A 17,039-nucleotide genomic window follows, 5' to 3' on the forward strand; every position below is an offset into this window, starting at 1 on the left:
TTACTAAAAATGTCTGTTGTTTAAAATGTGAGTATTTGGTCTCATATATAAAACAAAAAAAAATAGGGAGGGTGGACCTACATAAAGTTGGCCATAATGCTTTTAAAACTATATAAATCAGTATACTAATATTTTAAGTAAAATTTATAATCTGAAAAAATTACACTTGGGATGAAGAACATTTTCATCTTTAATATTGAATTCTTAAGAACAGGATTGAATGGCACACTATGTTTCTTTTCCCCATGTCAGTCATCTAGTATTTCTGTGCATGTGCACTGTATTAAGACATCTGGGAGAGTCAGAGGAATAAGATAATGTTGTTTTTTTTTTTCCCATTCCCAAATGGCCAGCACATTTCTCAATACTGATGTCTAGTTTTTATTTCAGTTGATTACTTGTGAACTACCGTTACGTTTATACACATGCCCTCATTTGGTTTTATACTCATTTGAATGGTTCTCAAAAATTGCCATCAACTACATGGTAATGCTAGAGGTACATTATATCTAGAGGATAACTGAATATATTTAGTTTATATAGCATGAAAGAAGACATAAGACTAAGTCCCAACCCAAAAGGTGAAGATTACCCAGATGTCCATCAACTGATGAATAGATAAAATGTGGTCTATCCATACAGTGAAATAATATTCAGCCATAAAAATTAATGAAGTGCTGGTACATGCTGTAACATGGATGGATATTGAAAATATTATGCTAAGTGAAAGAAACCCGACACAAAGTGTCACATATCGTGTGATTTCATTTATATGAAATATCCAGAATTAGCAAATCTATAGAGACAAAAAGTATAATAGAGGTTACCAGGGCCTAGGGGATGGGGAGTTACTGTTTGTTGGGTACAGAGTTTCTGTTTGGGATGATGAAATAGTTCTGGAAATGGATAGTGGCGATGGTTGCACATTGTAAGTGTACTCAATACTACTGAATTGTATACTTCAAAATGGTTCAGATGGCAAACATTACATGTAAGGGACTTGAAGATAATTGTTATAAGCCTCCTATTTTTCTTTCTGCACAGGTGCCATGGATAACAGAGGCTTTCAGCAGGGGAGTTTTAGTAGCTTCCAGAACAGCTCCAGTGATGAAGACTTGATGGACATTCCAGCGACCGCTATGGATTTCTCCATGAGAGATGATGTTCCTCCCTTAGACCGAGAAGTAGGAGGTATCATTATTGGTGATGATAATTTATCTTAATTTTTTTAAATTTATGTACAATAAAATTCATTTATTTTCTGGCACATAGTCCTGTGAGTTTTTAAACACGTGGCTAGATTATTGTAACTACCACCACTGACAGGATACAGAACAGTTCAGCTCCCTAGAGAATTCCCTCTTGCCACTCCTTTGCAGTCAGACCTCCTTCCTCCCTAACCCCTGGTACCAGTGATCTTTTCTCTGTCCTTATAGTTTTTTCCTTTTCAATGATGTCATATACATGGAATCACATAGTGTGTCACTTCTTGAGACTGCTTTCACTCAGATTAGTGCCTTGGAGATTTATCTAAGTTGTTCATTTCTTTTTCTTACTCAGTAGTATACCCAGGAGTAGGATCACTTAGTCATACAGTAAATATGTTTAACTTTATAAGAAACTGACAAACCATTTTCCAGAGTGCCTGTACCATTTTGCATCTGAACTAGCTATGTATGAGAGTCCTACTTGCTCTGCACCCTTAACAGCACTTGGTATTTTGGCCATCCTATTATAATACGTATGTAGTGTTATCTCATCATTGTCTCAATTTAATTTCCTTAATGGCTAATGATGTTGAATAGCATTTCATGTGCATATCTGCCCACCTTATATACTGTCTGATGAAGTGTATGTTGAAATCCTTTCCTCTTTCTATAACTGGATTTTTTATTAACTGGAATACATTTGTAAAATTAAAATCCCCCTCCTTGGTTATCTGGTTACCTAGTTACATATTCTTTTCAATGGCTGCATACAGTTTCATGGTATGTTTGTGCCATGGTTTATTTAACCAAGCTTCTATTGATGCACATTTCAGTTGTTTCTGATCTTTTGCTGTTACAAACAATGCTGCAGCGAGCAACCTTGTATCTGTCTCTTCTAAGCATATGAGAGCATTTTTGTCGCATGAGTGTATGAAAGTGCCTATTTCCCCACAAAGTTACCAGTGCTGACATTACCATTCTTTTTTCATCTTTACAATATGATAGGATAAATAGATCTTAGCATTTTAATTTTCATTTTTTTACTTAATGAGGTTGAGCATATTTTTATATGTTTACACACCATTTCGATTTCTTTCTCTGGAAGTTTCCTGTTCGTGTGATGTTCCTATTTTTCTAATGGGCTGATTATTCTTATTTCTTTATCAGAGTCCTTCATATACTATTATTACTCTTTTGTCTGATGTAGGTTTAATATATTTTATCCACTTCTAGTTTGTCTCTTTTAACTTTTTTTAAATTTACAGATATTTAAAATGTTTATATAGCCATGTATATTGCCCCTTTCCTTTATGACTTCTGAATTCCTTATTGTACTTAGAAAGGACAGTATCACTTTAAGATTACATTTGTATAGTTACTTTAAAACTCTGTCTGGTTCTTTAACTGGGGTTGCCATTGTCGAAGTAGACAGAGGACAAGGAACTGCTGTCAAATTCATTATTTAGCAAACTCATATTAAGTACATATGACATTGTAGACACTTTACTGAGCTCTGGGAATTAGCAAGGCTTGAAGATACCATTCCTGCCTTCATGAAGTTGATTATAGCTAGCTAAATAGCCAGATAAATACTTATGATAGTTCCTACCCCTTAGAGTTATTTTCAGGATTAAATGAGATAATACATATATAGTGCTTATAACTATACCTGGCACAGAGTTAAGTACTCAATAACATGTTCAGTATCATTATTTTATTATTATTGCTAAAACCCTGTATTATAAGTTCTATAGCTCTTATAGGAATTTAGCAGAATAAGCATTTCATGTGTGGATGTGTCTGCGAAGGTCTGGAGATTTCATAGAGAAGGTGTGTTAGAGCGAAGTCTTGAAAGATTAGTTATTTGGTAGGAAGAACGCTTCAGGCAGAAAGTATACTTTTATAGAGATATCAACAGGCAGAATATATGGAGGTATAAAAATGCAGAATATAAGTCCGGATAGCTTAGTTGGTGTTACACGCATCCGTATAAGAGACCACTTGAGCAGGCTTAGTGTGAGCAACAAGGCTGTTTATTCACTTGGGTACAAGTGGACTGAGTCTGAGAAAGGAGTCAGCGAAGGGTGGTGGGATTATCATTGGTTCTTACAGGTTTCGGATAGGCGGTGGAGTCAGGAGCAATTTTTTTGTGGGCAGGGGATGGATGTTACAAAGTAAGTACATTCTCAAGGGTGGGGAGGGTGTTACAAAGTACATTCACAAGGATGGGGAATATCACAAAGTATGTTATCACAAGGGTGGGGGAATGTCACAATGGCTTGACCATGGTGTGGCCAGCTCAGAGAACGTTACAGTCAGGGCCTTGAATGTCATGCTAATAAGTTTGAATTAACCTTATTGTCACTGTAAGGATGAAACTCCTTCATCAATTCATTCAACAAATAGTTTTAGAGCACCTGCTGTGAACCAGGCACTATTCTAGGCACTGGGGATACAGTGGTGGGATTAAGACAAATATTGACCTAGAACTTAGATCTAGGTGGGGAGGGCAGTAAACAGTAAAAAGGTTACTTAGTTAATTACGCATCATGATGAGTACTAGGATGGAAATAAACTGAATAGCAATAGATTATAACTGGGGAATAACACTTTAGTTAGGAAGGTCAGGGAAGGTTTCTCTGAGGAGGTGCTAATTTGGAGTGAACATACCAGTATAAAAGCCACCGGTTAAAAAGAATAACAAGGAATTTGCCTTGGAAAGATATGTCAGGAAAGCGACAGTAGGAGAGGGCCCCTGAATTTAAAGTTCATAAAGGAAAGGTACTGATGGTATAGTATTTAGTGGTCATCTGCCTACTTCTACAAAAGAGAACTGTGTTAGCATATTGCTTCCGCTTATGTGGTCATAACCATCCTGAGTCAGTTATACCAATCACCGACTTTAGTGAAGTGGTCAGTTAGGGGGATTCATAAGCTTACATTGGCTACCTCTACTTAAAGCCTTCTGGTTAAACCAGAGTGGCTAATCATTGTTACTTCTAATAGAAAATGGTATCCATCATCTATAACTGCAAAGTACTTTGTGTGTTCATGTTGCTCTCAGTAGATGATTGGGGCAAGTGACTATGTATTATTCTCATTTCATAGACTAGAAAACTGAAGCAGAATGAGATTTTGACATTACCTATGACTGTAGAATGTGTTTTCACATGAATAGTCCTTCATCACTTTTCATTAGACTTTACAGGAGAACTACTGCTTCTAGTTTACAAGGTCTAACCGTAAAATAATGAGGCTGCTTTTCATGAAACACACATGAAAAGCAGCCCACTTACAGCCCACTCTGTAGTGATATAACTTTCTTGCTTTGCTTTCTAATTGCTCTTACTTTATTTAATGTTTTCACATGGGATTTCCTAATAAAGACAACAACAACAAAAAGGTCACAATGTCCTTGATATTCAGAGGTGAAACTGCATAAAATACTACATTTTGTACCAGGCACAATAGCACGCACTAAAAAGATTAGCGAGAAGGGGCTTGAAAGGCAATAAAAGTGGTTCTTGTTTTCCAGATGGCTAGAGGGCTTGATTTATGAGGAATGAATAAATAAATTATGCATAGCATGGTTAAATGCATCTGAGGTAGTATTATAGTAGTCTGTAAATTAGAAGAAACAAACATGGAGATCTGAAAGAAGGTGGAGGGAATAGAAAAGAGTTTGAGTAACAGAAAACACGGAGGACTGTTCTCATAGTCCATCTGTTCTCACTTCCCTGCCTCTGCAGCCTGCACCTTATGGTCAGCAGTGCATTCATTCATTCATTCACTTATTCATTTGATACTTATGGAACACCCAGATATGAGCCTAGCACTGTGCTGTTTTAGTAATGCTCTTCGATTCCCTTTTTTTCCTCACCTCCCTGTCTTTCTACCTAGTGTGCCTTGCTACTCCCTAACTGTTGAATGAGGAGACATTCCTGGCAAGGAGAGTAACACAGGTAAAGGTCCAGCAGCATGAGAGAGCCTTTTATATTCAAGAAACAGAGTCTGCATATTTGAGGTCTAAGGCCCCTGGGGTGGGAAGGATGGTGGCAGTTGGAGCAAGAAGGAAGACTGCAGGGGCTAGGGTAGGAGGAGATCTAGTTAGAAATCTAGGTGGGGTCCAGATTGTGTACACTTTTTGACCTCATTTGTAACCAAAGCACCATCAAATAACTTAAAAGCAGAGGAATGATATGATCACATTTGAGTTTTAGAAAATTTTTGGCAATGTGGAGGGTGGCTTGAGTAGTGTAGGTTGGAGACGGGAAGACCAGTGAGTGAAACTTGTTTTTTTATAATCTAGGCAAAAGATCAAAAGGCCTGAATGAAGACAGCAGGAATGTAGAGGAAGAAATAAGTTCTGGACAAATTTCAGAGGGGGAACTGATAGGACCAATTAGATATGGGAAATAAAATAGAAAAGAGTCAGGGATGACTTCAAAGCCTAAGCATATTATTGCGTAGACTGTGTTCCCCCATACCGCCTGCTGAATTTCAACATAACCTACCAAAATCCAGGAGAGGAAAAAAAATCTTAATACTGAAATATGATAGAATAAAAAACCCGAGGGTACTTGAAATTTACAAAGTAAATTGCGAAACATTTCTATCTGTTTTGCCACACTATAAAAATATGTCGTAGTTTTCCTCCAGAGAGAAACTGAAAACAAAGTAAAATATCTTGGGTTCCAGCTCATGGAGAAATATACTATCATCACTTCAGTTAGGCTTCCCTCAAGCTGTCTGACTAGAGCAACTGTGTGGATTGTGTGGGAACGAAAAGAAAAGGTATTATGAAATTTATCATTCTTAATAACACTTGAACTTCCCTAAACACTTAGCCTGGAAGAATGGCAAACATTAATACTGCCTTTTGAACTTAAAAAAAAAAGTGGCCCATATGGAAAGCTCTGCAAGTCTATAAACCACATCAGTTTAATATGCTGAATCTTTAAAATGAAACCTATGATGATGTCCACAGGCTTTAAAGGGTTCATTTAGGTTACTTAATTAGGAAAACGGCCAAATTTTAGAATTGATATCCTCTAATTTTCCCCACTTACTTTTTTTTTATTAGCTAAAGTACATAATTTCTTCAGATTTACTTAGTTTTTACCTAAATGTCTCATCCAGGATACTATATTACATATTCATCATGTCTCTAAGGAGCTAAGGGTTCCTCTTGGCTGTGACAGTTTCTCAGACTTTCCTTGTTTTTGATTACCTTAACAGTTTTGAAGAGTACCGGTCAGGTATTTTGTAGAATGTCTCTCAACTGGGATTTATCTGATGTTTTTCTCATGATTACAATAGAATTTTGGAGAGGAAGGCCACAGAGGTGAAGTGTCTTTCTCATTATGTCTTATTAAGGAGCACATACCATCAATATGACTTATCACTGTTGATATTGACCTTGATCACCTGGCTGAGGTGTAATGTTTGCCAGGTTTATCCACTGTAAAGCTATTTTTTCCCCTTTCCATACTGTGTACTCTTTGGAAGGAAGTCACTGTGTAGACCAGCGGTCCCCAACATTTTTGTCACCAGGGACAGGGACCAGTTTCATGGAAGACAACTTCATTTTCAACGAAACCAGTGGTGGGGGGTGAGGATGATTTTGAGATGAAACTGTTCCACCTCAGATCATCAGGCATTAGTTAGATTCTCATAAGGAGTGCACAACCTAGATCCCTCGCATGCGCAGTTCACAAATAGGGTTCGTGCTCCTCTGAGAATGTAATGCCGCCACTGATCTGACAGGAGGTGGAGCTCAGGCAGTAATGCTTGCTCGCCCTCTGCTCACCTCCTGCTATGCGGACTGGTTCCTAACAGGCCACAGACTGGTATCAGTCCATGGCCCTGGGGTTGGGGACCCCCTGGTTTAGATCACACATAGGACTAGGAAGTTAGGTTTCACCTCCATGAGGGTGAAATATCTACAGAAATTATTTGGAATTGTTTTACATGGGAGATTTGTCTTTTCTCTCCCATTTATTTATCTATTAAATCATTTATATGGACTTATTTATCTTGTCCTTTGAGTTATAATCCATTACTACGTTTTGTTGCTCAAATTGTTCCAACTTTGACTATGGGGAGCTCTTTCAATTGGCTCCATTTCCCTTTGACAAACTCCTATCATTGTGGGGTCTTTTTTGAGCATATCCTTATTTTTTGGCATTACAGCGTGCTCTAGGCTCATATTATATATTTCCTCCCCCAGTGCTAGAATCAGCCATTTCTCCAAGGAACCCTGGTTCCTTTTATTGGAGAATGGTATTAGAAACCATGATACGGATACTAGGTATGCTCCTTTCTGCTGATGCATTTGTTGCTTCTAGGCCCTGTTAGCCAATGCAGTAAGGAAATATGTGTATACTGACCCATACATATAAACACACACATACACACATATCTATGAATATATCTATATGTAACCACCTGTATCTGCAGTAAACTAAACATGAGATCATACTCATGTCTCTAATTCTAATCTATTACCACATGGATCACTCTAGCCTCCTCCCTTTGCTTGTCTATAACCTCCAAACAGTGAAAAACCTGGTTCCTACCACTCACCATCTGTTACTTAACTGTTTACTTCTGGTATATAGTCATATGCTGCATAATGACATTTTGGTCAACTACAGACTGCATATATGATACCACATTTTAATAGTTTGTGGTATAAATAGTACCAAATTTTTACTGTACTTTTTCTATGTTTAGACATACCATTATGTTACAGTTGACTACAGTATTCAGTACAGTAACATGCTATACAGGTTTGTAACCTAGGAGCAATAGGCTATACCATACAGTCTAGGTGTATAGTAGGCTAGACCATCTAGGTTTATGTAAGTACACTCTATGATGTTTGCACGATGATGAAATTACCTAACAACACATTTCTCAGAATGTATCCCCATCATTAAGTAATGCATGACTGTACCTGTATAGTGGTTTCAGAATTGTTAACCCATACCCTCCATAAGAAACAACTTTATCAAGAGTGCAGTGTTTATGCATCATTCCTTTTGCTTTAGTGTTACAAATTTTACTCATTTTCACAGTTACCTGGATCAACATTTTTCCCCTTTATCCCTTTCATTGAGGCTGTTTTATAAATTTGTGATGCAATTAAATTCTTTTCTCACATGCTGCATTCTATCCTGGGATCTTCAATCTCCTAAATGATTTTTTTTATTTGCATACATTAGGTTCATTCTTTCTTTCTGCTGTGAAGTTCTATAAGTTTTGATAAATATATAGTGTATCTACTATTACAGTATCATGTAGAATAGTTTCACTGCCTTAACAAGTCCCCTGTTTATTACCTATTCAATCCCTTCTTCTCTTGAGTCCGTGGCAACCACTGACCTGTTTCTTGTCTCCATAAATTTGCCTTTCCCATAATATCATGTAAAATGAATCATACAGAATATAACCTTTTTAGACTAGCTTCTTTCACTTACCAATATGCATTTAAGGTTCATCCATGTCTTTGTGTGGATTTATTGCTCATTCCTTCTTATTGCTGAATAGTATTCCATTGTCTGTATATACTACTGTTCGTTTATCCATTCACCTACTGAAGGACATCTTGGTTGCTTACTGTTGGGGGCAATTATGAATGAAGTTGCTGCAAACATCTGTGTGCAGGTTTTTATGTGGATATAAATTTTCAAATCAAGTAAGTAAGTATTTAGGGGTGCGATTGTTGGATCATATGGTAAGACTATGTTTTGTTTTGTTTCATAAAAAAAAGTGCCACCAAAGTGTCTGCCAAAGTGCCAAAGTGGCTATACCATTTTGCATTCCTACCAGCTATGAATGAGAGTTCCTGTTAGTTTGAATCCTTGGTATTGTCAGTGTTTTGGATTTTAGCCATTCTAATAGGTATGTAGTGGTGATATCTCATTGCTTTAATTTGCGTTTCTCTAATGACAAATGATGTTGAGCATCTTTTCACATGCTGTTTGCCATATGTACATCTTTCTTTGGTGAGGTTTGGGTTTTTTGCCCATTTTTAATTTGGGATTTTTTTTTAGAGTTTGAGTTATTTGTATTTTGGATACCAGTCCTTTATCAGATATATGTTTTGTAAATGTCTTATCCTAGTCTGTAGCTTGTCTTCTTGGCTTTTTTTTTTTTTTGAGACGGAGTCTCGCTCTGTCGCCCAGGTGGGAGCTCAGTGGTGCGATCTTGCTTGGCTCACTGCAGGCTCTGCTTCCTGGGTTCACGCCATTCTCCTGCCTCAGCCTCCCAAGTAGCTGGAACTACAGGCGCCTGCCACTATGCCTGGTTAAGTTTTTGTATTTTAGTAGAGATGGGGTTTCACCATGTTAGCCAGGATGGTCTCGATCTCCTGACCTCGTGACCTGCCCGCCTCAACCTCCCAAAGTGCTGAGATTACAGGTGTGAGCCACTCCGCCTGGCCGTGGCTCGTCTTTTTATTTTCTTTACAGTAGCCTTTGCAAACCAGAAATTTTCGATTTTAATGAAGTCTAACTTATTAATTTTTTTCTTTCCTGGATCATGCTATTTGTATTGTATATAAAAAGTCATCACTGAATCCAAAATCATGTGGATTTTCTCCTGTGTTATCTTCCAGAAGTTTTATAGTTTTGCATTTTACATTTAGGTCAATGGTACATTTTGTGTTAATTTTTATAAAAGGAGGAAAGTCTTTGTTTAGATTATCTTTTTAACATACTTATGCCTAGTCATTGCAGCACTGGTTGTTAAAAACACTGTCCTTTCTCCACTGATTTGCCTTTGCACCTTCTTTAAAGGTTAGTTGACTGTATTTGTGTGGGTCTATTTTGGGGCTCTCTATTCTGTTCTCTTCATCTGTGCATCTTTTCTTTTGGCAATACCATACTGTCCTGATTACTATGGCTTTATGGTAAATCTTGAAATGAGGTAGTGTGAGCTTTCCACCTGTTCAGCTTCAGCATTGTGTTGGATATTCTAGATGTTTTGCTTTTCCACAGAAGCTTTAGAATCAGTTTATTGTAGCTGCAAAATGACTTGCTTGGGTTTCTGTTGGGATTGTGTTGAATATATAGATCAAACTGGGAAGAATTGAAATCTCGATAATACTGAGTTTTACATCCCATGAACATAGACTATTTATTCAGATCTTTAATTTATTTAATCAGTATTTTGTAGTTTTCTGCATATAGATCTTGTGTATATTTTCTTAGATTTTGACCTCTAAGTATTTAATTTGGAGGGGGGGGGGCTATTGTAAATAGTATTGCTTTTTAAAATGTGCAATTCTAGTTCATTACTGGTATAAGGAAAGCAATTGACTTTTGTATATTGAGTTTATATCCTGCAGTCTTACTATGTTGTGTTTTTTTTTTTTTCTTTTTTTTTCTTTGAGACGGAGTCTCACTCTGTGCCCAGTCTGTAGTGCAGTGGCGCGATCTCAGCTCACTACAAGCTCCACCTCCCGGGTTCATGCCATTCTCCTGCCTCATCCTCCCAAGTAACTATGTTGTCTTTATTAGTTCTAATAAGTTGGGTTTTTTCCCCTTCAGGATTTCTTTAGGATTCTTTGGGATTTTCTGCATAGACAGTTATGTCATCTGCAAATAAAGACAGTTTTATTTCTCTCTTTCTAACCTGTATAATTTTTATTACCTTTTATTGTCTTACTTTACTAGCTAAGGTGTTGAATAAATGAATGGTAAGAGAAGACATCCTTGCCTTCTTCCTGCTTTTAGGGGAAAAGAGTCTAGTTTTTCACTATTAAGTGTGTATATTAGCTGTAGGGTTTTTTGTGGGTAGATGGTTCTTCATTAGAGTTGAAGCGTGTGTAAGTAGTGTATCCTTTATGCCCTACTTATTGCCAAACAATCTCGTGCCTGAGAGTTAATCGCACAAGGTCATATGAACTCTAATGGATGTAACTTTGTTGTATTGAATCACTACGATAATAGTGTCAAGAAAGTGGTCGTTTATTGAATTGTTCGCGTCGAGCTTTTGAGTCTTAATGGAGACATATAGATTCTGTGTCTTTTAATCTGTTTTTGTCCTATTGTGGTTTTATCTACCATATCTCTGATCTTGTTTCGATGATGTGCTCCAGGCTTTGCAATACCTGGAATAAATTCCATTGGCCGGTAGAGCGTTTCCACTTGGTTGTGTCGCAGGGTATTGAGTATTATTGCAATGTTGAATTCAACTTTTCATTAATATGTATTTTAATAGGCTATATGTACTAATCTGTGGTGTGTTGTGCTAGAAGGGCTATTAATCTGTATGTAATGTTTCTATTTGGTTTTCATATAGTTTAATGTTGGCCTCATAGAGTAACTTATGAAGTGTTCTCTCTGCTACTATTTTCTAGAAGAGATTGGGGAAAATTGGTATCATTTTATCCTTAAATGTTTGGTAGAACTTACCAGTGAAACCATGTGGGCCTGGTGCTTTCTTTTTGGCAAGGTTATTAATTTTGATTCAAAATAATAATAGTGAATACATTTAAGTTCTGCAGGTCTATTTTACAGCACAATGATGATAGTTAATAATAAGGTATTGTATGCCTGAAAATTGCTAAGCGAATATATTTTAAATGTTCTTACCACAAAAAATAAGCATGTGAGATAATGAATGTGTTATTTAGTTTGATTTAATAATTACAATGTATATATATATAAAAACATGTACACCTTAACTATTTATACAGTTGCTGTTTGTCAGTTATACCTTCATAGAGGTGGAGAAAAAATAGAAGTGGGTTGTTTAAGCTTTGTGTATTTTGGGATTTCTAGCTCTCTTTGTTATTTATCTCCAGTTTAATTCCAGTTTGGTAAGAGAGCAAACTTTGTATGATTTCTAATCTTTTAATTTTTTTTAAGTGTGTTTTGTGGGCCAGGATGTGATCTATCTTAGAAAATATGTGTAAACTTGAGAAGACTGTGTATTCTGCTGTTGTTGGATGAAGAAGTTGATAAATGTCAATTATATTCAGTTAATCCGTGAAAAGATGATAATAATAGATATGGGGCTATTCAGATTTTCTGTTTCTCCTGTGTAAGTTTTGGTAGTTTGTGTCTTTCAAGTAGTTGGTCCATTTCACCTGTTAGTAAATTTGTGTTCATAATATTTCTTTATTATCCTTTTAATGTCTGAGAGATCAGGAGTCATGACCTCTTCTTCATTTCTGATATGGAAATTTGTGTCTCCACTCTTTTTTTTTCTTGGTTAGCTTGGATAGTAGTCTATCAATTTTGTTGATCCTTCCAAAGAACCTGCTTTTGTTGATTTTTCTCTATTTTTTCAACTTTATTGATTTCTGTTCTAAATTTCTTATTGTCTTTGGTTTGCTTTAGGCTTATATTGTTCTCTTCTTCTCCTAGTTCCCTAAGATGAAAGCTTAGTTTATTGATTTTAGATCTTCTTTTCTAATATATACATTTAATCCTATGAATTTCCCTCTAAGCACTGCTTTTGCTGCATCCCTCAATGTTACGTCTCATATATATTTTCATTTATTTCAAAATATTTTAAAATTTGTCTTGAGAATTTTTTGACTTACAGGTTATTTGGAAATGTGTTGTTTAATTTTCAGGTATTTGAGGATTTTCCAGCTACTTTTCTGTTATTGGCTTCTATTAATAGTTCAATTCCATTGTGTTAGGATTTACAGCAAACTGGCTAGGACTTGGGCTGTATTTCATGTTTGGCGTAACTAGGCGCCAGAGGCTTCAGATTCCTCTAGTGTCCTTGTTTTTGTCTCTCCTCTTGATTGTGAGTTTCCCTGAGGACAACTCCTCTAGAGAGTCTGTGTCTTGCAGCTCTTTCAACTGTGATCCACTGTTATTATACTCGAGCCCTGCTGAAGTGGTGGTGAAGTATGGGGGGGATGGTAATTTTATAATGCTCTGATTAAACATCACTGTTTGATGGAACTGTGTTTTATGGCTATGACCTTCATACATTTTTCTCCAGTAGTATAGTTTTTTGTCCTCCCTGCCCTCTACTCTCTTCTTTGACTGCAACATTCCCAATGTGTTTACTTGAAGCCCTGCACCCTGTTGAGTATATTCCCCTGCTTTAGGTGAGATAAGAAGGCTAGAGGGGGTGGGAGTGGGAGGAATGTCCTTCTCCCAACCAGGATAAGGCTCAGGCAAAGTATTTTCCCCTGAGGCCTTTGTTACGGAGAAATCTCTGGCAAATTTCACAATGATATCTCTTTCCCTCCCCTTGTCAGAGCCAGGAGGGATTCTTAGATCTTCACTGTGAGAACTTGGTGGGGTTCCTGGAGGTAGAGCTTTGGTGTAGGAGCTCCCCTGAGACTGTGGTCCCCAGGAGTTTTTTGTACTCACACTAGTCCACACTCAGCCTTCAGCAGCTTGTTCAAGTTGCCATTTGTGTTTCTACCAGCTCCAGCCATTTCTACTCCAGGTAAGCAGATCTCAGCTGTGTCTCTTTGAATAAGCTTGTCTCTTCAGATTTTGGGGTGGCAGTTTCCTCTGCAACCTCAGTTCTCCAATGGGTCCAAGAAAGATCATTGATTTTTTTTTGGTTTATCCAACCTTTTGTTGTTGTAAGGATGAGAGTAATAACTTCTAAGCTCTTTGCTTGCAGGAGCTGAATCCAGAGGTTCCCCATTTTCATTTGATAAAACCACTTTGGTCCCTTCTTGAAGGAAATATATTTTTTGGCTCCACTTTGTTCCAATTTATGACACATGGTAGAGGAAGGGGTTGCTGTAATGCCTCAGGGGGTATGCGCCGTATGTTTCTAAGATCTGGGGCTACCAGGTAATCCAGAGATACTGTAGCCATATGGGTATAGCTCTGTGTAGTTAACTATATGCCAGAAATGTTGGGTCTCAGTGAGATACTAGATAGTCCTATACCTCGCTGATGAGCTGAGTCTTACCTTTCTTTTCTAATGATTGATAGCACCATTTTATGATCTTGCCAGTAGAGCATTCTCAGTTAGCTATGCAATCAAAATATCATTTGGAATTCCTTAAAGATAAGGGCCTCTCAGAAGTCATTCAATCCAATATATGAGTGACCAAACAAAAAATCAACTCTTAAATGATAGAGTATGAATTTGGAAGGGACCTCAACATTATACTTGCTAATATCCCTTCATGTTACAGATGGCAAACCTGTAAACTCACAGAGAGTAAGGCAGTTGCCCAAGGTGACACAACTAGTGAGTTATGGAGCTAGGATTGGAATCCACATCTTCTCACTGCAGGATAATAGATCTAATCACACTTTGTTCTTGTTTAAAAACTGAATAAGCCACCTTCCTCTCAGGGCTTTCCCTCTTGGTGTTCACCAGAAACTATCACCTGCTTTGTCCACAAGTATCCCAGTAATCTGCCTTCCAGAACGTAGGTCTGCTCCTTGCAATGTCCTGTCTCTACTCTTCCAGTTGCATTGCTAGTATTTTTTCTTTTCAAAATCACTTATATAACTCATAAATATGTCTCACTATAAAAGATTCAAACAATACACAGGTTTTTAAAATGTGAAAGTCTCCCCTGTTCTTCCCACTCCAGAGACAACCACCGAAAAGAATTCAGTATGATCCTTCCAGTTCTTTCTCTATCCAGTCACATATACAGACACACATTTAAAAAAATAAAAAAAAAAGACATATTCTGCTTATTTCGTGACTTGCTTTTTTCACATAATATGTCTGGAATATATTTCTATTTCACTACACATCAGTCTACTTCTTTCCTTGCACCGTTTCCCTATTACTAGATAATTTTATTGTTTCTGGGTTTTTGCTGCTACAAACAGTGCTGCAATGAATAACACACATACACTGGTGTGCACGCGTGCAACTGTGTCTTTAAGGGTAATTCCCACATGAGATATATATATGCTTTTTTGAAACTTATTTTTCTGTCCATGACATCACACAATTCCTATGAATCCAAGGAGAATCTCACGATTGGTATTTTCTCTCTTGAAATTCCACGCCCCCCACCCCCACTAAAGAATAATTGCTAGTCTCGTGTGCCCAGTCTCCTTTTGGAAATTAATAGAAACCAATGTAGACTTAGGACAGAACTGGAGAATTGCTGCTTCTAAAACAATAATTAGAAGTTATTAGGCAGGATCATGCTACCCAAAGGATTTCCCAGCACTGTGGTATGTGATATGCATTTTAGGGCAGTGTCTCCCTACCCATGACATTCCCCATTCTCTTGACAATCCCATAAATGTGTACAATTGAGAAGGAAGGAATGAAGAATAAGTAAGAGAGTAGGGCACTGTTTACTTTTTGTGGAGAGCCCTCTCACCAACTTTGTCAAATCTAGCCCCTTTACTTCATTGCTACATTGCTTTCTGTGGCATCTTAGTCCAGTGGGAGCCTGCAGATACCAAGCCAAAGTCCTCATGCTGTTTTGGTTACTTCGATAACTCTGTCAATTAGCACCCTGGTTCCACTGGCCATGAAAGTGAGTTGAGTCAGGAACTTCCAGATTTGAGCATATGCTGGGAATAAGAGGGCTACAAGAGATACACCTCAAGCAAATATCTACAACCCAGTGAAGATGGAGCTGTATCCACTGGGAATAAAGAGTCAGAAGGAGGTGTTAGAATCTGAATTCATGCTTGTCTCCACAGCTTTCCCTATGCCTTTCTGCCATGCCCAACCTTCCTGTATTTTTCTCATAACTCTCAAACTTCATTTCGATATAATAGATTTGTTGGGGTTCTTGCAGTTCCATTTCCCACATCCTTCACCACCCCTTTTATTGTCTAGCTCTCAGCAGAGTCGGGATAGAGTTTCTTCTTTGTTGTCCTTCCTGCATGGTAGATACCTTCAAGTTTTAACCTGCTGTAAACAGGAACCAAAGCAGTGGATCACTAAATGAAATGAGTGCAAGGATGAGATTCAAAACAACACGGGCACTGCCCAATCAGATTGGCTGTCAGACATAGCACTGGGGCAGTGTCCTGGAGCCTCCTGGTATTCCATTTGCTGGATCATGGGGAAGTTCAGGACTTTCTAGGGTAGGGTGAGGTGGGGGAGGAGAGTCCTCAGGAAAAAAGTGGTTATTTATCTGTAGCTACTGAAGTATTTCATTATTTAGCAAACTGGTATGGCATATAGATGCATACCAACAGAATAGCTGCCCTGAATAAGTGTCCCAGGGGTCGACTAAGAGTATACTAAAGCATAATGTGGTCCTGGATAGATACTATCCAGTACTTAGATAGGAGGGCTACTCCAACAACATTTGCTTTTTGACCCTGGACTTAGTTAAGTGGGAAAACAAAATAGAAGCAAAATGAAGGCACAAGTTGCTAGATAGAAAGTTCCTACAAATGTTGATTAATTATCAGGTCTTCTGCTATAATGTACTATCAGACAAATAGGTGAAATGGGATGTGAAAGAGTTTATGTGACTTACTGGGAGATCTAGAATGGATGAACCAGTACAAGAAGGGAAGCAGGGTGCAGGTATGGAAGTAAGAAGTGACATATAATAGGCTCTTAGTAGTTGCTGTTGAATGCAAGTAAAGTTTAAATGACCACAGGATGAATATCTGCTGATGTGTGTTAGGCATAATGTTGAATTTTTTATACATGTGGTTCCAGCCTTGCAAAAATACAATATATCCCTGTAAAACTGAAATACATTTTTTAACGGGATTATTTTCAAGTCCTGTGATATATACCAATAGCCCTGCCCCATTTCTTTGAGTGCTTATTTATTTCCTTAGGCTGCTGCCAATTAGTGAGCCCTCATGCAGCTGTAATATTACTAAAGCAGTACTTCAAGGTCTGTGCATGAGATTTCTTCCTATCCTTTTCCCCTTGTGTTTT

The 17,039-nt window shown here is 37.6% G+C and overlaps 1 protein-coding gene across 1 annotated transcript in view; it reads left to right on the forward strand.

Moving 5' to 3' along the window:
• Positions 1-1,044: 1,044 nt before the first annotated feature.
• LOC108517406 (H(+)/Cl(-) exchange transporter 5-like) overlaps positions 1,045-17,039 on the forward strand; it is a gene marked incomplete at both ends in the record, with an annotated part of 25,027 nt that continues 9,032 nt past the window's right edge. The window contains one exon of the mRNA XM_017855299.1: positions 1,045-1,191. Coding sequence (XP_017710788.1) covers positions 1,045-1,191 — 147 coding nt within the window. The remainder of the gene's footprint in view (positions 1,192-17,039) is intronic.

The sequence above is a fragment of the Rhinopithecus bieti genome, unplaced genomic scaffold (assembly GCF_001698545.2).
Source record: "Rhinopithecus bieti isolate Rb0 unplaced genomic scaffold, ASM169854v2 scaffold_41694, whole genome shotgun sequence".
NCBI lineage: Eukaryota > Metazoa > Chordata > Mammalia > Primates > Cercopithecidae > Rhinopithecus > Rhinopithecus bieti.